Here is a 27,430-nt window from a genome sequence, read left to right as displayed (position 1 = left end):
TCGGTGTGAAACCCGACACGCCGGAAGTCTCGTGATGGAGGGTGTCGTGAGCTGGCCGCCTGGGTGTCACTGCAACAGCAGGCAGGCTGAGAGTCTCAAGACCGCGAACGGTGTGAGCTGGGCACCCGGGTGTCGACGCGGACGCCGACACGCCGGGAGTCTCAAGACCGCGAACGGTGTGAGCTGGGCGCCCGGGTGCGCATGCAAAATCGGACGCGCCCGGAGTCTCACAACGAAGAGTGAAAGTGTTATGGGCTGGCAGCCCGGTTGCCGATGCGAGAGCAGACACGCCGGGAGTCTCAAAATCGCGAATGGCGTAAGCTGGGCGTCCGGGTGTCGGTGTGAAAGCCGACACGCCGGGAGTCTCATGATGGAGGGTGCTTTCAGCTGGCCGCCCGGGTGTCACTGCAAAAGCAGGCACGCCGGGAGTCTGAAAACCGCCAACGGTGTGAGCTGGGCGCCCGTGTGTCAATGTGAAACCCGACACGCCGGGAGTCTCATGACGGAGAGTATTGTGAGGTGGCCGCCCGGGTGTCACTCCAACAGCAGGCACGGCGGGAGTCGCAAGACCGCCAACGGTGTGACCTGGGCGCCCGGGTGTCGGTGTGAAACCCGACACGCCGGAAGTCTCATGACGGAGAGTATTGTGAGGTGGCCGCCCGGGTGTCACTGCAAAAGCAGGCACGCCGGGAGTCTGAAAACCGCCAACGGTGTGAGCTGGGCGCCCGTGTGTCAATGTGAAAGCCGACACGCCGGGAGTCTCATGACGGAGAGTATTGTGAGGTGGCCGCCCGGGTGTCACTGCAAAAGCAGGCACGCCGGGAGTCTGAAAACCGCCAACGGTGTGAGCTGGGCGCCCGTGTGTCAATGTGAAAGCCGACACGCCGGAAGTCTCATGATGGAGGGTGCTTTCAGCTGGCCGCCCGGGTGTCACTGCAAAAGCAGGCACGCCGGGAGTCTGAAAACCGCCAACGGTGTGAGCTGGGCGCCCGTGTGTCAATGTGAAAGCCGACACGCCGGGAGTCTCATGACGGAGAGTATTGTGAGGTGGCCGCCCGGGTGTCACTCCAACAGCAGGCACGGCGGGAGTCGCAAGACCGCCAACGGTGTGACCTGGGCGCCCGGGTGTCGGTGTGAAACCCGACACGCCGGAAGTCTCGTGATGGAGGGTGTTGTGAGCTGGCCGCCTGGGTGTCACTGCAACAGCAGGCAGGCTGAGAGTCTCAAGACCGCGAACGGTGTAAGCTGGGCTCCCGGTTGTCGGTGTGAAAGCCGACACGCCTGGAGTCTCACGACGGAGAGTAACCGTGTTATGAGCTGGCCGCCCGGTTGTCGATGCGAGAGCAGACACTCCGGAAGTCTCAAGACCGCAAGCGGTGTTACCTGGGCGCCGGGGTGTCCATGCAAAATCGGACACGCCCGGCGTGCTCGTACCTCCCTTTCCTCGCATCTCTCCTGTATAAAATTCCTCGTGTGTCGCGTTTCGTGTCTGGGTTGTATGTCTTCTTTAGGGGTGTGTTCAGCTAGTTTTTTTCGAATTTTTTTCCATTTGTTATTGTTCTGAGTATTATGCTTTCAAAGGTGAAAGTTCGCGAGGACGGATAAAACAACGTTGCCCATAAGGCCTTGGTTAAGAATCTCTCTCCCTCGAATCTGGCCGACTTGGTGCGCAAGACGGTGTACAAGGTGTTTTGGGACAGCGACGCGAACGCTCGAGGGGGCTATTACGACGCCGAGTTCCACAAACTGACGGGTGAGTGTGTATTTTTACCATCCCAAAGTGCAACGTAGCCACAAGCGATCTATGTTTTCTTTAATCTTTATTGCAACTGTGGTTAAAATGAAAATTGTAGACTGGCTTATTAATGGCACCAAGCTACGCAGATGAAAGCATAGGTTGTCTTAAAATTCACTTGAAACATGTGGACGTAACTGCCTTGTACGTGACATCACATGGCACCGTTTCAGCCGTCATTTCTGCGTACCGTGCTCCTGTGCCTTAAGTGCGCGCTCCTTTACTCGTACTCCAACGTTCCGAGTTACACACTCCGAGCGCATCAACTCAACGAAGCACAGAGTACAGGAGCGTGACACAGCGAAACTATCGTTGAGTTGTATGAGCCACTTTCCACCGCACGTTTATGACCAACCCAACATCTCGTGAATGCGGTTGGCTGAAGCCAGAAGTACAATTTTTTAAGTGTAAGCTAAACAAAAAAGCACGCCAACGCTAGGAAGTTTTTACGAATGTTTTGATATTCCTGAAAGGTTTAAAGTCTCGCTTCGAGCACGTATATAAAAAAGTTACTGTGACCAAGCTATTTATTGACCATTGTTACGTTCCAAACCCCGACCAGGCCGTGCTCTATTTAGGACACACTCACAGTGACGGTCCGCAACACCATCGCTCGGCAGAGACCCTCTCGGAGACACGGAACCAAGGCTTTCGAGTATCAGCTGAAGTAACCAACATCAACGGGTCTTCACCTTTTTTTCCCTAATATCAAAAGAAGCTGCTGTTGTGGCGACATTAAACTCGGGCTAATGACAGTGACTGTTGGACCTCATTTTTATCTAAGCGAACAGCCACCATCAATCCCATCAGGATCCCGCCGGTGACGCAACACCATCACGTCACCACGGCTATAAAAGGGGTACCCACAGACACGCCCGGCGGAGCGGGAAGGGGACCTATCATTGAACGCTACCATCATCTCGTGTCCCATTAAAACATAATCATCCATATAGTTCAAACCCGGTCCCCAGCTTGTCCGTCCCCCAGTCTTCGACACCATGCATGCTGTTAAGATTTAAATTAAACGGAACATTCCTGAACTCGCTTGTCGAATAAAAAAACTGTCAAACTTGTCACATGTTTTGTGGTTCCGTCTCGCAGCGGAATACGGAACCCGTTGATGTGCTTCGCCGACACCGGCACCACACCTTTCAATATATAGCACGTCAATTTGTTTTCAGGTGAGATGCAAGAACAAACCTTTTCCAACGCTAACTGATGTTTTGGCTTTCCAATCGAAGCATCTTTATTTGCAGGGCTAAGCATTTTAAAGATTGCCGCGGTCCGACTCTTTTCGCATCCTGACAATTTTTCTGTCGCTGTACTATCATAAGGCTACTGTTCGATGGATAAATTTGTTTCCAGGCGAGATGTACGAACAAACGTTTTTTTTAATGCTAATTTTCATCTTGGCTTTCACATCAATTCATTTTTTCTTGCTGGATTTAGCATTATTCAACTGAAAAGGGGCAGCGGTCCACTGCGCTCCTTGCTTCCACAACATTTCTGTCAGCGCGAAGAAGTCACTTGCACACCGAGCAATACTTGGTGCATGAAGAGCGCAGTCGAGTGTCAGTCTCCGCTGGCGCTCCTGTCCGTTTAGTGAACGGAGCGCCAAGCTCTTGCGCTCTGAAGCACGGACTTAACGCTCCCGATGTTGGCTGATGTGACATAAATGCATGTAAGTCATGTAATACATTTCTTGCATTGATGTCGCATCGACCGCCAATGCTTTCTAACCAATTTATTTATTCTTGCTCGAAATGTACCTACTAGAAACCGAAGGGGAAATGGCAGCTGGATCGGTCAGGCGGGAACGAGCAGCTGAGGCATCCGAAAGTTCACACGAAGCAGCACCTCATAAAAATGTCAGCTCTTGCACCCTTTAATGCAAAGCAGTTTTAGTGGAAAGTCTGTCACCCGAATATACATTACCTTCGAAGCTATGTGGTGCAGCCTATTTTGCTGAGAGACGTCGGAAGCTAATTAATTTTTTTAGATGTGGTCTATGTCAGGACAGAAGCTGAAAGTGACGATGTTGCGGGGCTCTCAAAAGCAGCGCCAGCCACATATGACTAGCAGTGACCGAAACGAGCACACAACTGACCGGTCAAACTGACAAAGAAAGAAAGCCAATCCTGCAGACAATGCGAGTGTAGAAAGCATCTTGGGGATGCCAACACTCAGCGTAATGCCATGCCGAGTCCTTAAGATTTACACTCCCTTGGGATTGCCTTGTTTTACCATTCAAGCAAAGCTTTGCAGTTTATCAAGCCTTCTACATTTCACAAAGGCTTGGATTCTTTCAGAAAGTTAACTAAAACGAGCAATACCGTAACACCGTGAGGGTAGCCTTGCCTAAAATTCATAAATTAGGTGAAAATATAAGCTAGACTATTTCGTAGGGCGCTAGCAGAAAGGGGTGTGAATATTGTAGCGAGGCGGGACGATATAAACGGCACTTAAACAAAGAAGTCGAGGCAGTGGGAGCGCGCGAGAGATGCTCTTGTGGCAGAGGACCGAAGGCAGTGACCGAGAACGAACGCACCGCGACACTTGTGAACCAGACAACCGAGTTAAATCCCGGACAGGCGTCAAAAGGCCTGTGGGGGCTGAAACCAGGCTTGCTGGGGATCTGCCGTCTGCTCGGAGTCATCGCCCTGAAGAATCAACATCCAGGATCAAGGCTGCTGTGAATCCCAAGAACAAGCTGCGCCTTGTAAGCGGAACCTCTCTGACTGACTTCATGTGAACTTGTATATAGCTCGGTGTGGTACCCATGCTACTTACTCTCGTTTATATTCTTGTAAATAATATATATTCTTTTGCTCACACCGTTCTGGAATTCCGAGTTCTTCCATTTCAAACCTTTTTCATCCCAATCTGGCGTACGCGACAGGACACACTTTTCTTAACAACATCTAGATAGTGGGATTCCGGGACGGTGCTGTAGGAGAATAAGATCATGGATACCGAAAAACTAATAGCACTCGGTAAAGAACTGGGATACGCGGGTGGAAAACTTGGTGACTGGGTGGAGCAAGAACGCGTCAGGCAAAGGAAAGAACGAGTCAGGTTGCGAGAAGATGCACGTGAAGCAGCGAAGGAGGCACAAGATACGGCAGAAATTAAGTTACGCAGATTTTGCCAAGAACAGGAAGTTCTATAAATGCGTCTTCAGCTGCGAGGAGGTAACAGAACATCGGGAGATACCAATCCGCAGGATACCGGCGTCGGGGAAAGCTCAGTTGCGTAAACTAATTATCGAAGTCCGCATAAACTGAATCCTACATTTATTGAAAAACCAGATGACCTGGATGCGTGCATCCAACGCTTCGAACGAGCTGCGAGCAGCGAAAACTGGCCCCAAGAGGAATGGGCAATGTCTCTAAGTTTGTGTCTAACGGGCGAGGCGCTGACAGTTGTAGGCAGGGTGACCCCAGAAGAGTCACTTGACTATGCAAAGGTGAAGCTCAGCCTTTTGCAGAGGTTGCGCTATACCACCAATGGATATTGCGAAATTTTCTGGGAGAGCAAGCCAGAGGAGTTAGAGATGGGAAGCTATTCGCGGCTTGACTCCTCGGCTACTTCGACCGATGGATTGAGACGGGCGAGACCCCAAAAACTTTTGAAGGACTGAGAGACTTGACAGTTGGTGATTAGTTCCTGAAAAGATGCAGTACAAAACTGGGTATATTCTTCAAGGAACGAAATTGCAAGTGTCTCGAGAACTTGGCCTCAAGAGCTGACCATTTCTTAGAACCGCAGGGACAAACTTACTTGGCTAAAATAAAAGAAGATGTGGGACACTAAGGCGGACCGCGGAACAAAGAAGGTGGTCGACCGCAGCTTGACACCAAGGAAGCGGGCTATTGCCTTCTTTGCAACAAGCATAGTCACAGAGCGGCCGATTGCTGGACTAGTCTCAAGAACAAACGCAGCCCTGTGTGTTGGAGATCTGGCTGGGCACAAGTCAAAGACGTGTACCTGGAAGCCAGAAGGAAAGTATGAAAAGGCGCCCCAGGCTTGTGTGATTGCGAATGTTGACAAAGAAACACCAGGATAAGATACATTTGTCCTCCTGAAAAATGGGGCAAGATACCAATTGTAGAGGCGGCAATGTAAATGGCTCCACGGTGTATGGTGCAAAATATGCCACTAGTGAGAGGTGAAGTGGGAAACCGAACTGTAACAGTATTAAGAGAAAGTGCTCGCAACACGGTCATAGTGCTGAGGGATCTGGTTTCAGATCATCAGCTAACCGTCGTTACCAGCCCAGTTTTTCTTATTGATAGGACAATCAAATACCTAACGGAGGCTCAGTTCAAAATGAAAACTCCGCATTTTACGGGTAGCATAACGGCCAAGTGCATGGAGGATCCGTTATATGATCTGGTACTCGGAAACGTCAATGGAGTGTGAAGGGTCGATGATCCCGATGAGAAATGTCACGGAAAACGACTAACAAGGTCTGGAGAGAACAAAGAGGAAGTGCCCTCTAGGGGGACAACAGAAGAAAGCGAGACTGCCGAAAAACTCGCCGTGAGCGAGAAAAAGTTCAGGCAGGACAGAGAAGTCTTAAAGATAAATGGAGAATGTGCGAGGGTGCTGAAAGAGGCAACCACCAAGACGGCGGGTTCCGATCAACCAGTCATAACATTGGAACCCACAGAGATGGACCACACCAGGCTGGGAACAGCCCAGAAAAATGAAGAAACGAAAAGAAGTACTTCGCGGCCGTTTAAAAAAGTCCATCTCAGAACAATTTCACGAATCTGACGTCGTGTTATCTAAGAATGTTTTTTACGGCACTTGCGAGACTCCATCACTCAAGCAGTGGGAACAGCTGATGGTTCCCAAAGAGTATCGAATGATGATACTGAGGGTGGCACATGAAGGAATTATGGGGTGCCACCAAGGAACGAAGGACACCATCGTACATTTCCAAGAAGAGGCTCGGCGCCAAGTGGCACTGCTAAAGGTCTGGACGGTCTGGTTTGTGTGGTGCAGAGCAGACCGAATGGCTTCGGAGGACGACAACCGCGTGCAGACCAAGTTCGTGGCGAACTCGGCGAAGTCAAAAGATTGTTGTATCGCGGACGGAAACGTGAAAACTGCCACTGGTCTCGGAGTAAAGAACACAGGAAACGCCCTAGAATAAAACAAGAAACGGTCCGTGCATCACAGCAGAAAAAAAAAAAAAATAACCGAGAGATTGGGCACGGCAAGAACAGGCGTAAGGACAGAGACCGTCCCTCAAGGACAAGGAAAGCAAGGAGAGGTCGAAGGACGGAAACGAGGAGGGGAAGAGGCGGCAGCAGTTCTTCGTGCATGCCAAGTGCAGCACACATGACATTCCTGACCGGATGCTGGACAGGCGCGCGATCTATGAGAAACAGGAGCGGTAGAGTGAACACATCCCGGAGGATGATGATAAGAACGAGAGGGACGAGGTGCAGAAGCACAAGGAGGAGAAGGAGGAGTTCGAGACCATCAAGGAGCGCGACCTGTAGATCTTTTAGAAGAAGAGAGCGCCTCAACCACACCATGTTTTTTTCGACTGAAATGCGGCAGATAACACAGCCTTGGACAGCAACCAAATCTATAAGGACAAGCACGCGGTCCAGTTCTATAGCAGGTGGTACTTCGAGGGTATCGACCCCAAGGCCCGAAAAAGCAGCAGTCCAAGTTTAAGCGCAGGAATACACAGGCCGAGAAGGACCAGCAAGTTTTTTGGTTCAAGAAGCTGAAGCGCAAGGAGAAGCAGAATGAGGACGACCGTCACTGGCCAGAAACTTCCTGGAGGAGATGCAGGGGCGGACTGTCGCATCTTCTGGATAGACTTCAACATCCCTACTCGCTTCGCAGATGAAACGAGTCACACCTAACATTCTCCATCCTGAACATCATCAAAGAGCTGGGCTACCAGAACTGCTTATAATCAGGTCATGCGAGCTTTGGGGTTTTCGGGGATCTTAGTTTGTCGTTCATAATGTACTCGGGTACTTCTGTAGCATTTAGAACAATTGTTTTCTTTTTCACTAGAGTGCTGGGATTTTTTCAATGTTACTATAATTAGTATTTGTATATGAAATAAAATGAAAGCTTTTTTTACAGAAATTTACTCCGGTGGGCCTCCAGACAAAAACCTACCATATGGTAACTTGACTGGGTGTGGGGCCCTAAAGCAACACAAGCATAGCAATCTGGCAGAAAAGGGGGGTACATTGAAAAGCCTCGTTATACAGCCATATAGATTTTCTCTAACCAACTAAGCATGTAGTTCAGTATCAATAAACAGAGTAAACAAGCGAGAGCGCAGAAACGTTCGATATGTGATACAAATAAAAAGAAAAAGAAAAATGTCATACAGAGACATTCGCATTAAATAAAACGCATCTACAATTCCGCTCCAGGCAGAGAGTATATACCTAGGTTTTCTATCTGGTACCTGTTGAGTAGAGAAGGTAAAATATGGCGAAGGGATTGTAAAGCACGATACGTGCGGAAATGAGGAACATACCTTATCTCAGAGCAGCGCACACTCATCGATATTTCCTTTTTCTTTAAGTCCAAGGTACCCCAAAGAAATCCAATGAATTAATTTGTTCCGAAAAGGAAAGCATAAAAAAGACGATACACGTGCATATTTCTAATGGCATTAATCCTGAATTTTTCGAACAGCGGTTTAGTGTGATATATGTAGTGTATATCAGCGATGATACGTAGTATCTTTTTTGAAGTAACAGTATTTTGTTTAAATTCGAACTTGTTGTTGTGCTCCACACGAGGTGACAATAAGATATATGAGACCGAAAAAGGGCATGTTAAATCATGAGTTGAATGTTAACAGGCGATATTGAGCGGCATATTAATAACGCCAATGATTCTGCGGAGCTTGCTGACCAAATTATCAATATGGCGATCCCACGACAGATGTTCGGAGGACGTTACGCCCAGGGTTTTTTGGTGCTTAACTGTGTCGATTACTGTACCCCTTAAGGTGGGGGATTTAGTGAAGGACACCTGCTTATTCAATGACCAAAATATAAATATGTGTGCCTTGGTTTTGTTTACATTAATTTTAAGGCAATTTACCTCACACCATCTGCCAAATAGCGCAAGAATATCGTTCCCCTTAATAATTAGGCTTTCTGCGTCTACGTCCGACACAAAAAGGCTGCTGTCGTCGGCATATATTACAAACTGCGTAAGAGTACTAACCTTTACCACGTCGTTTATAAGAATGTTAAAGAGCAGAGGGCCCAGTATGCTACCCTGAGGCACTCCGCAAGTTACGGCTTTGAGGGAAGAAGATCGCTCGTCGATGCTGACACACTGCTGGCGATCGGAAGATAAGAATTCAAGAGTGAGAGTGCTGGACCACGTATTCCATAACACTTTAATTTATCAAGGAGTATTTGATGATGGAGGCAGTCAAATGTTTCACTAAAACCAACACAAATACCTAGTGTTAAAAGATTGTTTTGAATGTTATTTAGAATTATTTCTTTCTCGAGTAAGAGCGCTGACTCTGTCGACGTTCCCTTTCTAAAACCAAATTGAGCGTCAGTTATTATTTTATGTCGATGAAGAAAACTTCCTACGCGCGTCTTGACAGGCGTTTCTAGTGCCTTAGAAAAAATTGGCAGTATCGATATTGGTTTATAGTTTGTCATTAGGTTCACATCGCCTCTTTTGTGAATCACAATAACTTTGGCAATTTTCATATTTGCGGGGAACTCACCGAAAGCCAAGCTGATGTTAAATATATGTGCGAGGTGCGATGCAATTATGTCAGTGACAAGCTTGACTGCTTTCATTTGAAAATCGCCAACATCACCACTGTTACAATTTTTGAGTCCCATGAATATTTTTTACACCTCAAATTCATTTGTTGAATTGAGAAAAAGGGACGAGCTTGGGGCTCTGTGTGATATAATTAACAGCATCTTCATTATTTGTGCCTGAAACAAGATTTACCAAGTTGGAATTGAAGCATTCTGCCAGTGGGACGCCGGATAGCCTTTGGTCATTGATCACTAGCTCCCCCATTTTATCGTTACGTGGGCCACGCTGGAAAACTTCACTCATAGATTTCCATATCAGAGCAGGATAATTTTTCGAATGAAATCTGAAGAGGTTTGCATGATACTGTGCTTCTGCTTGTTTTAACATAGAGTTCAGTTTATTTCGATATTTTTTTAATGACGCTAAATTGTCTGGGTGTTTCGAGGAAATAAACTTTTTGATCAAGATAGTCTTTTTTCTAATCATTTTGATGTGATCAAGCGTGATCTAAAATTTTCGTGATTTTTTCGATCGAGATATTTTGTTTATACTGAAAACATTCACCATAGCGCTCCTTGAACAGTTCATGAAATGTATCGTCGGCATCATATACGTTCGATTGAAATGTCACAGAGTTCCCTTCGAGTGCACATATTTTGTTTCTAAAATGCAGCAAACCTTGTTCTGTTACTGATTGGAAAAAAAAAAAAAAGTTTGATTTCTCTCTTGATTTTAAATCACAGAAACGAAAGACGAGGAATATTGGAATATGGTCGCTGATGCAACAGTTGATCGTACTAGCTGCAGTAAGTCTTTGGCCCATATTTGTAAAGAAGAGATCTAGTACGATTTCACTTTCAAGAGTAGTTCTGGTAGGTGACAAAATCACATTCGCATACCCGAAAGAGCTCAGAACATTGCTAAATTGTGTCCCAGCATGGGAAGGTTCCATCAAATTAATATTAATGTCGCCACCGAGAACAACTGAAAAATTATTTGTTGATGCAAATTCCCAATAACTCTCCACGAAGGATAGAAGCCCTGCAACGTTGACCGACGGCGGACGATACACCGCAGAGAAAAGCCGACTGCCACTAGTTAAGGGTAAAATTTCGTAGTCTTCACTCATCTCAGTCAGGCAGTCCAGTGTTTGGTAAGTTTCGCGTTGATCACACGAGGGAGAAATCCCGGGGATTTCTCCCCGGCACGCGCATCCCACGACGAAAACGTCAGGCTTTGCGATGTGCAAAAGCCTCGCATTTTCATCTCGTGATGCGCGCGTGCCGGGGAGAAATCCCCGAGATTTCTCCCTCGTGTGAATACCTTTTAAGTGGGGGGTAATTGTGACGACATGAACGACACTTAAACGAAGAAGACGAGGCGGTGGGAGCGCGCGAGAGATGCGCTCGTGGCACAGGACCGAAGGCAGTGACCGAGAACGAACGCATCGCGACACCCGTGAACCAGACATCCGAGTTAAACCCCGGACATGCGTCGAAAGGCCAGTGGGGGCTGAAACCAGGCTTGTTGGAGATCTGTCGTCTGCTCGGAGTCATTTCCCTGGAGAATGAACATCCAGGAACAAGCCTGCTGCGAATGAAAAGAACGAGCGGCGCCTTGTAAGCGGAACCTCTCTGACTGACCTTATGTGGAATTGTATATAGCTCGCTGTGCTTCCTATGCTTCTTGTTCTTTTTTTTTACTCTTGTAAATAAGATTTATTCTTTTGCACGCATCGTTCTGGATGGAATCCCGAGCCCTCATTTTCGCCCTTTTCCATAACACCAGGCCATGAATGCAAGATCTTTCAAGGAATGTGAAATATTGTTTACGTAGAGCTGCATCGTTGTTTGTGCTGTCCATGATGCTATATTTAAATTATGTGGCCTCTCTGAGCTTTTACCCCAGCGAGGGATGACAAGCAAATATCAGCAGTTTTCAGTATTCCTTGTCTACTTATCTCCATTTGTACAGTACTTACACAATTGTACGTCGACTCGATTGTAAGTTTTCTTCCTCACATTGCACATGAAAAAAAAATCTTTCGATGCTTATTTTACTGCGGACACGTGAGAACGCCGTACCAAAAAATTCAGTATAACTTTTCGCTATCCTCAGTATGAAACCGGGAATTTATCTGGATTCTACATTGACTCTCTCTCTCTATTTTAGGTTTTGAGAAATTATTTCTTTGTCTGCACTCTGGATATTGTGTTTTCAAAAACAAATTCCGGTTCCATGATCCGTTTAGTAAAAAGTTATACTAAATTTTTCGGTACGGCAAAGCATCTGTTTCGAATTCCCAGCCTCCAACATGCCATGATGCCCTCTGGCGTCCTCTGGCTGCGCAGGCACGCGCGATTTGAAACAGATGCCCATGCGTTATCGAAACTAGTAATTTTACGCTGGAGGCGGGACAACTGAAGCTGCTCCCTGTCGTTCTCACTCCATCCACGACTAGGCTACAACTCGTCCGCACTGGTGATGGCAGTCACGGCGTCATCACTGCTACATTCTCGAAGCACGTCGTCGGCGTCGTCCAACGAAATCTTGCATTTCGCAAATGGCAGCAGCAACCGCATCTTCCGCGGTTGCCCGGAGATCAAGTTGCCCGTCACGGGTAGGGACCGATTGCACACTTTTGCGGCGTACCTTTGCAAGCCTGACCAGTAACTCCGGAAGCATCATCATCTATTTAGACTTTGGCCCGCGGAAGCCTCCTCGTTTTCCGTCACAGTTTAAGATCCCACGCTATTGCAGACTCCACTAGAGCATCACGTGCTCCGACGGGTCGAACTTGCGTCCAACAGCGCAGTTGTTGGTTGGTTCTGGATGAAGAAGGATCATAAACGAGCACCGAAAACATAAACTACCCGGATCACGCGTGTCAATACATAAAGCAGAACACATTTAGAGCTCCAGAATCATCTCGACACCCGATGAAACACCGTACGACCATGAGTCGAGCGAAAAACTGCGCAAAGAAGCCGTGGGGAGTGAGCCGTTAGACTGTTCCAGTGGCCTCCGGAGTGGCCCTTACAAGGAGTGCCGCCACCCCCGGGAGTCAGGCGCGCCTTCACAGCCATAAATTCGGATGAATTTGCCACTCGCTATAAATAAGACTCCTTTTCGCAAATAAAAAAAAAAAAAAAAAACGAAAAGTAAAATTAGCGCAGAGAAGAACGAACTGTCGCACGTACAGCCGGCTGAACTCGTAACAAGCTGAGCTGTTCCTAATATCGCTATTGTTTCTTTTTTGTCGGCGGTGGAATGCTTTAGTTCGATTAAAAGTCACAATCCACCCCCCCCCCCCCCCACCTTCACACACACACTTTAGATTTCCAAGAATTGAAAAATGGGTCGACCTACATTCGTGTAAATACTGTACCTCACTGCTAGGCCAGTGAATTCTTACAAAGTCACTGGCCTAGGAGTGAAATTTTCAGACATGGGCTCCCTGTTTTGTGCTTAAAAGAAAGATAATCTCACTAAAGTTAGGGTGGGATGTCTATTGACAGTGAAACATTCATGAGGATATTGCACTACTCCTGTTTCGTGGTAATATTCTAATTGTGAAAATTCTCAGAAACTTTAAAGTTAAGGTACGATCTGCCACTTAACTGTTTCCATCGGGACTAATTTACATTTGGTCTTCGTGAACTATTACCCTCCAACTTATATGTGTGATTTTCTATATTGTTTTGAGTCTGAGCACTTCAAAGAACTATTACCCCGGATTTTCAATATTACAGGCTGCTTTTGGCTGTTCCTAAGGAAAAAGAGATACCACCAGGCTGAGAGGACAGCCCGGTACCAGAAAATACGGCGTACATGTCGGAAAATTTGTCAGATCTCCGGAGATATCACTAAAAAGGTACGTGCTACTAAACTATTACTCTATATGAAAGGTGCGGTTCAATGATTTTCGAACTTTGGCCAATTAACAGCAGAAATTAATGTGTGACCTATGAAACAATAAACCACAAAAAAAAACGTATTTTCTACGAGCGTTAGATTTTATTAAAAAAAAAAAAAGAAACAATTCGAAGGTTAAAGTGCCTCTCAACTCTCCACGTCACCTTTCGAATGACAAACACTGGGAGATTACGTGGCTTTCTGTTGGGTTCTCTCTTCAAAGACCCAAGCCGCTTCCCTCTGCCATTTTCGACTTTTAAAGGATTATTATCGTTGAAGGTCGCGGCGGCCGGTCGACACAAAAGACGGTTCGCCACGGGGCCGACGGCAAGTGGAGCAGCGGAGGGGACAGTTTTTTGTTACTTCCGCGTATACCCCAGGGACGCTGTCACCGTACCTCTCGTAACCGGCACACGCGGCTACAGGTCGGGAAATAAATGGGGATTTTTTTTCTGCGATTAGGCAGTGGAATAGCAGTTTTTTGGAGCAGGGTGACGCTTTTTTGGTCAGTTGAGCTTGGATAAACATTATAAAAAATACAAACTGCCAATTATTTCAACATTATAGTCGTTTCACTACCCCTTTCAGTAACAAACTGTTTTGGGTCTCAAGTTTACAAGCAAATATTTGAAATTATGATATATATAGGATATCTACCCTACCAAAAAATCTTGTATAACTTTTCCCTATCCAGATTATGGAACCGAAAATTCATTTCTGGAAACCAAAAATCCACATTGCAGACAAAGGATAATTTTTTGAAAACCTAAATTCCAGATAGAATCCAGATAGATTTCCAGTTTTATAATCCGGATAGACGAAAAGTTATACTAGATTTTTCGGTAGGGTAGAGGTTAGTATATCACCAAATGCTTATGCAAAGAACTTTAAAGTCGTTTGTTGATCAGCTGTAAACTTGAAAAAGGCTGTAGGTTGCTTGGTCGCTAATGCCGCCCTATCGGGCCGTGCGCAATCACTTCCCAAAAAGTGGCATGGTCACACAATTACAATCAAGCACGTCACTCTTACAGTCCCTTAGTCGTCCCTCAGCCCACTCCTCTGTTAATGTATGTAAACGGCCGTCCCATGTTTCGTCGCTGGTCACTGAGTTGTCTTTGATATATGTCCAGGCTCATTCCTTTGGTGCATGTCCTGCCCCAATGCGCAGTCCCGCCGCCGCAGAATGGCCAGTCCCACCGTAGACTGCCCATGCTGTTGTTAATCTATCGTCACTTGCACCCCACGTTGCAGCCTTTTTACCCATTTCTTTATATTATTTAGCTTAATTTATATAGCGTAGACACTAGAAATTGAAGAAATGTACTACCGAAGCCAATACGCGCTGAAACGTTACTACGCGTGTCGCGCGATACTATGAGAGCCTTCTCTCGGATTGTTCAGCAAGCCTCAGTATGCGGTGAGGTAGATACAAATCGCTTCTTGCGCTCGTTGCACCACTATGCCGTTTCGTGTCAACTGTTAGCTCATAGTGGCGCAATGAGCGCAAGAAAAATCTCTCTGAACCTCAGCAAACACTGAGGTTCGCTGAAAAATCTGACAGGTGGCTCTGATGGTACCATACGCCACGAGTCATTGCTTTTCAGCTTGTATTGGCCACGATAGTACTTCCTGAAATGTTAATGGCCTTTTTGTACCACCTGGCCATTCCTCCCAGCGAAACAGTGTATGAGTCCATAAATTCACCATAACCATATCCAAGCAACGCAGCTTGTTTTAAATTATTTTTATCAATAGCTGCATTGGTCGTACTCGTACGTCAGGCTGGCGATTACACAATACCTGTGTGCAGTAAACGATATAATTAAATTCTAAGTGGGATATGCACTTCATCGTGCTCCACACATGGTGTAAGTAATCATGTAAGTTCCCACATGATGCATTTGCATATTGTCATGTTCCACCTCGGCCATTGGTTTAAGTGGTAGCCAACTCTAACTTCAATGTTTCAAATTTTGATTAGCCATCGAGCCACCATAATCAAACCATGCAAAATAGACATCCCAAAATACGACCGGCCATTCGACCATCAAACCATCAAACCATCAGACGATCAGACGTCTAAGAATACAACACCTTCAGGCCATCAGACCATCGAACCATCAAACCATTAAATCGCCAGACCATCAGACTACCAAACCATCAGGCGTTCCAAAATATGAATCATTCAGACCATCAGACCATCAGATCGTCAGGATTTGTCCTGATAGTCTCCGTCAGAGTTCCCCTCGGGATCGGGACGCTCCAGAGGACAGGCGAAACGCCGATGGCTTTGCGGAATATTCTGTCAAATTGGCTTGTCGGGTATATGAAAGGTGACGAGAGGGCCACGGGCCATTAAGGCAGAGGAAAAAAAAAACAGAAGGGAGATGCAGCGAAGGATGCCTAAAATTTTCCTTTCTTTACGGGAGTGTTAAAAAAAGAGAATTTTCATAGATTGTACTGTGTGTTCCATAATGCTTTTCTGAGTGGCAGACCTGCTCTACTTTTATTGCTCCACTGAGTCGCCTGTAGCATAGATATTTTAGTAGGGTTTTCCAGAAACTTCTTGATAAAAGAAACAAAAAAAAACATACGCTATCGGTAAAGTATGCACTAATGGTGTTTTAATATCTAATGTGGATCGAATTTTATTTCCAGTTCATGATCCTGGTAATTAACAGTTATATTAATCCACATTATTTCCAGATAGCACCGTTCAGGATTATTTCCAGATAGCACCCAATCGCACCATTCCCAGATTACACCCATCCGGATAATTTCCAGCTTTTGTGAATATCCAGAATGTATCAATCGAGAATTATTTTTCCAGTTCCATAATCCGGATAGAGCGTATTCTAGAAAATGTTTCTCCGGGCTTTTCAGTAGGGATGTGTTGCTTACTAAATGTGACATATTCGTCCCACGGTTCGGCACAATTATTCCCGAAATTTTTCAACTGGACCCGGTAAATGGGTGAGCTGTTAACATTCTTGAGCAAGGATTTCTATTTTGATTGATTTATTGGGAATATGGCTCGTGTATAAAAGGTCTCCAAGTGTTTCTTCGAGACTTCCGATATTCCCGCACTTTATGCAGCCTTATCTTGTTTTGCACAGACTGTCACCCCACCAGCCGTTGTTGCATCTTTTACAGGGTGCCTTGCATTCCTGAGGTTGTTTGCACTGTAATAAAAGAAAATGTATATTTTAAATCAGTGTTTACCGAACAAAAAAAAAGAATTAATATAACAATATGTAAATAAGTAATCTTAACCGTGAATATCTGTACTCCATTTTCACTGCCTGTTTATTGCATTCGGCGGATTATATACGAGAGATACCCGTTATAGTCAGTTGTGTAATTAACCAAGCTCTGTTCATGAGTTTTTAACAATTACTTTAGCTTACGCTTTCCTTTTCATTTTTTCAGAGGGCTCAATTTTCAAGGTCCTATGATTTGTGAATGATGCATGTGATGGAGCATGGTACAATTTAACTGGAGAATGCAAAAACACTTCAGGGCGAGTCCACACGGCAATTTTGCGGTGAGTACTGATCTAGTTGCTTTTAAAATCGTGGCGATCGCTTTCGCGCCGAAAAGCTGTCCCACGACCGTTACGAATTGCAATTGTCAATGCGCCTGAAGCCCTGCACACAATCACGGGTAATAGAGGGATAATTTTATATTACGGGTACGTTGCCATTACCCAATCAGAGTATCCGTGGCACTGCATTACCTAATAAGAGTAGTTTTATGCCTCCAATTCAATAGACGCCCCACCATTCGATAGGGTGTCCCTCTACAAAAATCTATCTTGAAGTTCTATGGAATGGCTATTTCCGTGATTTCAAGTCTAAGGTAATTTTATGGCAGGGGTGGATTTCTATGGACAGTTGACATCCTGTAAAATAACTGTTCAGTTGCGTTCAACAGTGACTAGGACGCCCATAGCATCACACGTCAATGTTTCATAGACCTTCTAACTTCGGAAGCGTTTCTTCTTTCTTTCTAATACCGCACTAGGGACATCCTAGAAATGGACGAGTCTGTGGACACCCCCGCATTGGGTGAGTCTATGGACATCCTAGTTCTGGGCTAGTCTAGGGAAATTCTCTTTCCTCTCTTTCTTGTGAACTAAAGCCACATGGGTGTCAGCTAGATCGGTAGCAAAACCAAATATGTGACTTTTTGTAATTCCAAAAACTCAGAAGGGGCCCACGCCTGCATGCAGCTTTAAAATTGTGAGGCATAATAAGTAACATCATTGTTTTGCACCTCTATTCATTACCGCAACCGCCGGCACAGTTAAACACTGTAAATTAAGTATCTCCAAGATGGTAAATGAAGCAGTGACGTCAGATATTGGGTATAGGGAAAGTAAACAAGGACTGGCTAGGTGCGTGAACAGGAGAGCTGTTAATTACGACACAGAGATATACGGCCGTTGTTGACGTGGAAAATCGGCGTTCACGCAAATTAAGGAACTTCGGGTGAGTGGATTTTCCAGTTCCTCCAAAGATTCGGTCGGTGAGATCTACTTTTTAAGCTTCTCTCACGCGAATTTTGATATGCGGAAACATAATCGTGTGCACCGCTGCTTCAGCTTGATATTTATGTCGGGGACGAACACCAGATTGCACTTATTCGTTTGTTTCTATTCGCATGTGTCCTGCGTTCTCTGTTTTGATGTGTAGATATTATCTAGACTTATGACATTGCCGCCGTCAAGTGTTCTGTTGACCATAAACAGCTCTTTCTCGAAGTGCGCCTACTAAACACGGCACAATCATTTCCAGGACTCTGACAAAGGAATGAATTCATTGACAAAAGAATCAACTCTGATACAGGAATCATTAACAAAAAAGAAGCCTTTATAATTTGTTGAATCCTGATGGCTTGGTCTAGTAAATTTTAAGTTGGTGTAATAGAGTTTCAAAGCGCAAAATATTTTATATCGAGCATCGAAGACCTAGTTTCAAGAGTCGGAACTTAAAACTGCGAAGTCAGCTGGAGGTTGAACTTTAAATAGGTTTGTATAAACAAAATTGTTCTATAATGTAGATACACGGCTGATACTGCAACTCACCAAAGTAAAACACCGTTGAGGAACGCATATTGAAAAGTGTTCCTACTCCACCCTCTTCCACTTAACATAACTTGGCAAAAGGTAAAGACTGCGGCCTCAGTAAGCCCAACAGCACATATAAGCGAGCCACGTGACACATTTTCGTAAAAACGATTTCTCTTCCGGAGAGATGTCAAGTGTTTCACTCTCTCCTTTTGGCTTGATCGATGAAGCAGTCGCGTTAGCTCACTGACACAAAAAGGCAAACGCGGACAGGCACGTGATAATTGATATATTATTATTTCAAAGCCATTGGCTATTTACAATGCTATTAACTCGTTTTAATTCTAAAATCGAGGCATTCATAACTGAAATTTGATAATAATAATAAACAAAATATTGTTTATAAACAAAATTTAATATTATAAAAACAGTTCTGGTTTATTTCTATCTAATATCCGCAGGGCCATAAATTAGTAAGTTTAAAACTCATATGATGTTCAACGCCCTACGAAATCACTTGCTAAAAATAAAATTCAACGCCCAAATTTACAGTCAATTTGATTAGGCTGAACACACCAGTGGCAAAAGAAAGCGCCGAAGCTGCTGTTTGAATTTAACATGAAGTCACGCGCACATTATCTAAAATTTCACTGCAGATTACTAGATAAACAAGAACCTGTCCTTCACCTTGCTCAAACTATATTCAACATTTTACACATTAAGATATATGCTTAAATTTACAATATAGAGGCTTCAAAGATAGATTTAAAGCGAAGTTAATCATAGAGGCCTCAATTCTTTACTTATGCACTTATTTTAGGCTGTATTCTCACTCACTTCCTTAGACAATGAAGCCTTAAATTTGAAGGCACACAACGGTAAATATTTCAAAAGAATGCTTCACATATTAGGGGCGAGAATGTAATAAGAAGCTGTCGGAAAAGTTAACTTACCTCTCTGTCTCTGCGATACTATAGCTCAATGAGAAGTTGCATACACAAACTCCTAACATAGGCAGCAATCTAAGTATGTTTATGTTTTTTCACCGTAGCTTAGATTGTAGCTTGAACAGCTTGAAGTCGCCTAGATACGCACCCCCGAAAAAAATTAGATAATAAAAAAAAAAAAAACTTGAGTGAAAAAGCATCCCCATCCATGTGGTCAAGTTAGGGATATCAATACTCGTGTTTCTTCAGCTTCGCCAACTTGTCTCTTACAGTCACAATGAGGAGAAGCCAGTCTATTGAAAACTCACGAATAATCGGTTCACTTACAGGTCTTTCACATTTTGGTCTGTTTGGATGGGGCTGCCACGTAGGCGCAGGCTCAACATAGTAGGTGCTAACAAATAAAAAGGATGAATTGATAATCAGAAGCAAAATATGATAAGCTTCTCGACAGGGTCAACAAAATACCACGAAGTCCATTAAAAAAACAAAAAAACATACAGAACATTTTTTATTGTATTCATATGGGTTGTCGAAACACAGGTTTTTATTCCTATTATTTTGTGTTATAATAGTTCCAAATTTTTGCGATCGCCCGACTGAGAGAGTGCTGCTTATGTCTTAGTTTTACCGCCTTTTTTAGTTAACCTAAGTAAGTGCGTTCTTCTTAATTCACTAGACCAAGTCGGCCCTTCCAGTTCCCCTAGAGCAAATAGTTCATTCTTGCTCCTATGGAACAAGTAGGCATTCTAGTTCTCTTGAGCCAGTCGTGCATTTTAGTTCCAATGGTGCACGTCGGCATTCTAGCCGCAGTGGGTCAAGTGAACTATTCTAGTTTCACTGGAGCAAATCGGGCATTACATTTCCACTAGGGCAAGTCTAAACTCTAGTTCATCTGGAGGAAGTCAACGCAGGTAGTTCCTCTGGCACAGGTCAACCATTCTAGGTTTTCTGGAGCAATTGGGCCATTCAAGATCACATGGTGCAAAAATGTCATTCTAGTTCCCATTAATCAAGTCCGCCATGGTATTTCAACTAGTGCATGTTAGCATTTTAGTTTCCTTGTAGCAAGTCGGTCATTCTAGTTTCACTGGAGATAGTAGTACATTCTAGTTCCAGTGGAGCTAGTGGTTCATTCTAGTTCCATTGCAGCATGGAGCCCGTTCTAGTTCCTCTGAAACTAGCAGGATATTTTAGTCCCTCTGGAACGCATAGACCATAATAGTTAGCGCATAGCACTTTTTCATAATGCGTCGTTAAACTTTCGCGACAACTAAACACTGAAGAAAGCGGCGCTTTGTATAAAGAGAACGATTACGTAGGAAGCGGTCTCGCGAAGGAAAATGGGTAACGCTATTGAAGTAGAACCAATAAAGATTGGGAGGCCCATTAGAGGGTTTTGCGCTGGTGTTTGCTCAATCGTAAGCACTTTAGTGGGCTCGCTTCGCAGTCGCACCACCGACGTGCGCGTTGTTGATGTTCACAGCTTTCGGTTTCTTACTGTCCGTCAACGCAGGCCCTCTTGGAGTAGCAACGTCACCTGTCACCGCTGCCTCTATCGAAGACGCCGTTCTTTACTGCTCTGGCTTCTGGCGCCCTCTTCAACAAAGGAAGGGGCGATGACCTTGTATATGACTCACCACCGAACTCGTCGGCGGCCTCCTGGGCGTCAGCTACATTCATGAAGTACTCCGACATGTCGCTGCTCACCACTGGCACAGCGACGCTGGCGTCGGTCTTCACGCACTGACTGTCGGTGCGGCAAAAGCGCCGGCTGATCGACCGCACAGCGCGTCCCACGACACTCCAGCCGTGTGTGGCCCATGCCTCGGCACCGGGTCCCTATCATTTCGTCGAAACTCGTTTCATGGAATTAAGTTTCGTGGACAACTTTTCGTGGACACACGTTTCATGGACACAGGTTTCGTCGACACTGTGACGTTTCGTCGACAGCACCACCGTAAAACGTTTCGTCGACAAACTTTTTTTTTTCTGTTCCAAAAGGAATGCCGGAAACTTAAGGTACATCCGCTTATAACAGATGACGAAGACAATGCCTAGCGCAGTAGCTCTCTAAGGTGAGCAACTGCGCTATCCTCTCGCTCTCATCCGTGTCACATGGAATAAGCAAGAGCGCGCAGGACTTCGTGCGCGGCCTATTCGGATATTTGCAAGTTCCGATGCTCATTTATGGAAGCGGAGGTTACTAGAAAAAGAAAAGTGTTGGAGAAAATATGCGTAGGCGCAAAAGAAAACTTCGATCCAATGATGGGTTGCTGAAAAGGGCGAGGACAATGCTGTTTTCCTTGATATTGGTTATCTTTAAACAAAAATACAGCTTGCAGCCTTTCATTGCAACATTACAACCCTAATATTTCAATTTAAATGAAGCATGTTCGTTACCTTCAATTATTCAAAAGGAAAAGTTCGTGATGCAGTGTTTTACTGGCTACTGCGACTTATACGCGAAAAAACTGTTCAGTCGCACTCGTTTCATCGTCATTTATCCTTAAGGGCCGTTTAAAAAGGTCAGTACAAAATAGTGGGCTGTAAACAATGACAAATAATAATACATAACAAAAGCAAAAAAAAAAAAAAACAATAACACTCTCACTACCGCGAGCTCGCTGCCCGCGAGTAAACCTAAGGAAAGCTACATTGCAATGCAAAAAAAAAAACAAGATTTGTAACATATAAATAATACATTACACCAAATTTATTCTTATTACAGAAGTTAACCATATTTAGTATCAAATGTGAAACTTAATGCATTATATAGCTTCTCTCGAGCAGCCGCCACGTGCAAGGCCTTGGAGGCGCTAGTACCACTAGACGAGATCTGTCGGCTGCAGCCGACTGGTCCTCACACGCTACATTCAATTGCTATTTTATCGATGCCAGCACACAGGTACCTGGGGCAAGTTCGTGACCCAGCCCTTTGCATAAACGAGCGGCTTCCAAATCTAATGGTCTTAGGTCACATATTGGTTGATGCGCATGCGAAATTTCAGTACAGACAGAGCATATGCAGAACTATAGTGTCATTTAATATCCATAAGCTAAATAAGCTAAAGTCTAAAAACATTATGCGATCTGGTCGAACACTACGTTGATATCGTAAAAATCGTATGCGATCTGATCGAACACTACGTTGAGTGCCCGGTGTTTGAAGGAGAAAACAACATGTGTTTTATCACCGTAAAAGTAAACTACACCTAGCCGAATGCTCAGTGTCCTTCAAAGTTTCTTTCTGCCGGCTAAGACCAGATGCCAATTAGCTTAAAAACTGATTTTAAGCCATTTTCTCTTTTTTTTTTGTTTTCGAATTGTTTAAGAGCTTCAGTGTTTTGACGAGTGGACTATCTATGCTATGCTCAGGTGGCTCTTGAGGATTCTACTAAAAGACGCGACGCGCGGAAAGATACACTTGCTCCAAAAACGATCCTGCCACTTCTTCAACGCAGTCGGAGTGTTGCGGCCAGCCAGCGAAGGGTTGTATTCGATTACGTACAGGCACCTCGATCACGGCGCCAAAAGCGGAGCAGTCAAGACCAGCGCGTACTGTCTAATGTTTAAAAAAAAAACAATTTGAGAAAGGACAAGGGTCGAGAACAAAACTTCCCGGCTTTGACAACGCTTCCCCGAAGGTTCCGGCAAAGACACGAGCGAAACCATACAAATTGCAAGTTCCAAAATCAATGCGATCGGCGCCCCCCCCCCCCCCCCCCAACCCCTCCCGCCAACCCCCCCCCCCCCCAAAAAAAAAAAGCAGAAAAGAAATTGCGATGGTTGAAGTCGGTGAGGCAGGATGGCTGCGCACTGGTTCGCCATACTTGGCCCAGTCGGCCATCTTTCATCCATGCATCCATCCAACACAAGGCCGAGCGCCGCGTAGGCACAGAGGTCGCGAGGAGCTGGCAGGGCCAGCTGTCGACGAAACGTCGCAAGATCTGTCGATGAAACGAGTGGTTGCTCGGTTCTACGAAACGATCTGTCGATGAAACATCGCAGTGTCGACGAAACGATTTGTCCATGAAACGTCGTTCGACGAACTGAGTGCCACCGCTCGGCACCAGAGACAGAGCGACGCCCTGGCCGGAATCGCCCCGATCACCAGGTTTCCTGCGATGCGAAACGTTTGGGGGAGGTCTTCCGACGTGACACACTGTTCCAGCTTAAAAGTCACTGACCTCGTCATCGACCCTCTTGTCCGCGCATCCTTGGACGCGACAACTTTTTCTTGGAACGCTTTCACTCGGCTATTGGGCGCCAGGGCCTGCATTGACCTCGTCCTCGGGGACGAACTGAAGCAGCTAGCACAGCTTTAGGCGGGTGTCCTTGTTGATGGGGTCGATAATGAAGCACCTGGAGTCCTTGACCTCGAAGTCGCTTACGACAAACATTCTTTTTTCCTCATGGCGCTCTTGGAAGTGACTCCAAACATGATTGAACTGATACGCCCCCAGGGCGAAAACTTCAGGTAACAGCGCTGAGTGAGCTAGAGCATCCCGAAAGTGCTGCAGACGATAGAACCTCGCTTTTAGATCGCCATGTAGGACAAAAACATAATCAAAGCGGTATAACTTCTTGATAGTGGTGTAAAAACGAATTGGTATTCCTTGGAAAGAGAGTGTGAGTTCCTCTTGCCGGTGCCAGGCTGGGCCGCTAAAACCGCTCATAAGGAGCTCGATGTTTCAAGTCCGTACTCGTCGGAGGCCGGAAGTAAAATCTTAAAGCTACGCTAAATGCATAAAAATCGCCTTGATCGGCATTTAATACGCACACGCGTGCGTATAAGTCTCGAGAAGTTCGCGCTAGATGGGCACAGTTGCAGTCACATCACGATATAACTTTTTGCATAATTGGTAATTAATTATAAATTCAATTTTCTAAAATAAACTTTGGCTAAGTGGCGTAAGCTGCGGCCCGATTAAAAGTCTTCAGCCATATCCATCAATCCAATAACCTGTAAAAGGAGAGGCCTGCGCATTAGGTTATGGTTAGTTCATCCCTGAGCCGCTCCAGGCGACAAGGGCGCTGAAGGTTGACGAGAGAACGGCGCAAAGCGGCAAACGCTGCTGTCTGTTGTGGGACGCTGAAGGACGCGAAGGCGGAGACGCTGACCTGTCTCGCGGTACGTCGTAGGTAGAACAGAGACGGTCGTGCTAAAAAAAACAACGCCAAGAGACCGCGTCGTGAAGACCCCAGGATGCGTAACGCGACACAGAGGTCAAACGAGTTCACCAAGACGTGCAACAGCTTTGCTTATACTACACCGTGCATTACCACACAACTGCTCTTTTTTAATTGTAATCTTTATTTGTACTTCGTCCCTGGCAAGTGGGAGTGCAAAACGGTAAAAAACATTTAGCTGTCGAGGCCCCACTACGCTTGTGCTTACTTGCACGACACGGAAAATCCGTGCGGGCGTCTTATCACACCGGTAGCCTCGCTGTTGCTCTACGAGTGGTAAATTTAGCGATCAACTATCCTTCACCCGCGCTCGTGGTTTTTGATAACGCTTAATAACGCGTGGTTTTTGATAATGCTCCAAAAGTTTTTAATTAGAACCATCGTTATTTCAAATATTTCAAACGTTAATTATATTCTATTTTAGTTGATTGTCCGACTGCTTGTTACGAGTAGCACCATTTATTATGTCACCTTGCCCCTATGACTCACCTGCGCGGTACGTATTAGTGTATATTTCACGGCACGGCTTTTTATAGCGGCAGGCAGCTCTTCGTGAACCGTCCCCCGGTTTCGCGACGGCGCGATCGTAAATGTTGCAGTTTCGAAGATAAATTTTGCGTCAAAGTTGCCGTCACGTAACCTATGCACCAATTAACATTCCCTGCTGCCGCAGCCGACGCTACGAGGTAAGGGGACCAATAAAACAGCGCCAAAAGCGCAACTCACTAGGTCTTTTTGTTCATGATTGTTTCAGCGTTGACAGAACACATACATAATGACCGCCAACATACTGGTGCACATTTGACGTTGTTTGAGTGGTCTTATTAGCTTCTGTCGTCGGTTATGTCTGGATTTAAAGCGAAACGAAGCATAGGTGGGTGCGCCCATCACAAGTAATGACAGGACTTAAACGACCGCGTTACAACTCTATGCGTCAGTGTGAGGAGTTCTTGCGACGCTTCTTTGAAGTGCATTTTTAAAATCGGGATAGAAAAGGTGAACATTTGTCAAATATAATATTGAAATTGATTAAAATTTCACACAGTATTTGAATTGGTCTGGCAACTAATAGTAATTGGAATTGATACTAGATTTGCAAGACGTCCTATGAGAAAGCTTATTTTCAATTTTATTTAGAAAATTTGTGTTGATTAGTCAATATACCCACCACGGTAATCCCATCACATAATGTCGCCAAGCCTGATAAATACTTACAGACAGTAGTCGCCTAACTATCAGCACCTTGTTATAAAACACTTGGTAGAGTTTAAGTCAAACACCCTGTGTTTACATTCAAGGCAAAAATTCTTTACCATAAAAACTATTTAAAGTTATATTTTGAATTTCAATTGTGTTCGAATCGCTCTAATAAAAAAAAAAAATCACTTAACACAAAAGGGAAATCGCGCTCTTAGATAAAGCAATTGAACTTATCACCTTTCCAGACCAGTTGAATATTAAAGTATCTTATATTACCCTTTCTACGGAAAAAAAAACACGCAAAAGCTGCGTTTTGTCACAGGGTAATTTATTGTCACTCTGGTGACAGTTGAGATATCTTATTTACATTCCAGCTATGTGTGACCGCGTATAGAGGTCAATGTAGTGCACCAATACATTGACCTCTTAATTCCGATATTCGGTAGTTCCGAAAAACAAGACCTAGTATCACATTTATAAAATGAACACCTTCAATAAGAAAAAAAAAGCACAGTTACAGGAGCCGCTTTTATCTAAACTGTAAACGAACAATTTATTTTTGTCTACTTGATACTTGATACAAATACTTGATTACTTTTCGATTGAAATTATTTTTATGACTACATAGCGGACCCCTAATTTTTGTGGAGCTCTTTAAATGTTTGTACCTTTTATTATATCGGTCATCGGTTCATATTTGAATAATCCACATAGTCCAATAATCCTTGATCTTCTGCTGTTTTTTAGCTCTCTAGCACCTCTGCTTGTCACGTTGTTCCGCTTTATTTCGCTTTATACATACCCGCACACCAATCTGCTTCGTAGCATCAAGGCACGTACACAAGTTGTTTGGAATATTGTCGATCCTGTGTCTGATGAGTGGTAACATATACGCGAGAATATCAGACATTAAAAGATGTGAGAAACGCAAACAAAGCTCAATAGTTGCGACTTTGGTGTAAATTGAATAGTTCCACGGATCAGGTGCCACGACTATTCAAGCGCCCATATTCCCCCTAGTCCAAGCCATAACGTCTGTAGCTCTAAAAGGCGTAATATCACACTGATCACTCATTGCCCTGAGTGAATCGAAATAAAATTTAAGAACTTATAGGATACGCACAAAATAACCACAACATAAACAGGCCTGTAAAAAAATGAGGGTACTCTCTTTCATTCAGCACTAATGTCTAGTATAAAATTTATAATTGTACGCGTGCACATATATTTTACCTTTGTAAAAGGAGCAGAGATACGATGACAATGGCGAGTACACGCATTGTCGCTATGCAATTATACTAGGCTACAACTTCTCTTGGGAGTGCAGTGGAGAGGAGTAGAGCCCGCGCACAGCTTTATTCATCGCTGATAATGGGAGAGAACGCGTGCCTGTACCCTCCATTGCATTGTCAACAAAAGGTTGTCGCCGAGTATAGAAGCCGTCTTCGCGAATGCCGTTTAAATAGCAATCTCATCCCTGGTCCTCAACCAAACCTTTTATATACTGCGCCGTAAACTTTG

General features: G+C 44.9%; 1 protein-coding gene across 1 annotated transcript; it reads right to left on the bottom strand.

Annotated features, from left to right (window-relative positions):
• Positions 1 to 16,599: 16,599 nt before the first annotated feature.
• LOC120844515 (antimicrobial peptide ISAMP-like) lies at positions 16,600 to 27,189 on the bottom strand. The gene is made up of 3 exons (XM_040216326.1): positions 27,143 to 27,189; positions 19,844 to 19,910; positions 16,600 to 16,683 (listed from the first exon to the last, which is right to left on the bottom strand). The coding sequence occupies exons 1-3, from the start codon at positions 27,187 to 27,189 to the stop codon at positions 16,600 to 16,602; spliced, it is 198 nt and encodes a 65-aa protein (XP_040072260.1).
• Between the last annotated feature and the right edge of the window lie 241 nt (positions 27,190 to 27,430).

The sequence above is a fragment of the Ixodes scapularis genome, unplaced genomic scaffold (assembly GCF_016920785.2).
Source record: "Ixodes scapularis isolate PalLabHiFi unplaced genomic scaffold, ASM1692078v2 PGA_scaffold4__175_contigs__length_147842914, whole genome shotgun sequence".
NCBI lineage: Eukaryota > Metazoa > Arthropoda > Arachnida > Ixodida > Ixodidae > Ixodes > Ixodes scapularis.
The sequence above is the reverse complement of the archived record's forward strand: the minus strand, read 5'-3'. Positions and strand labels throughout refer to the sequence as shown.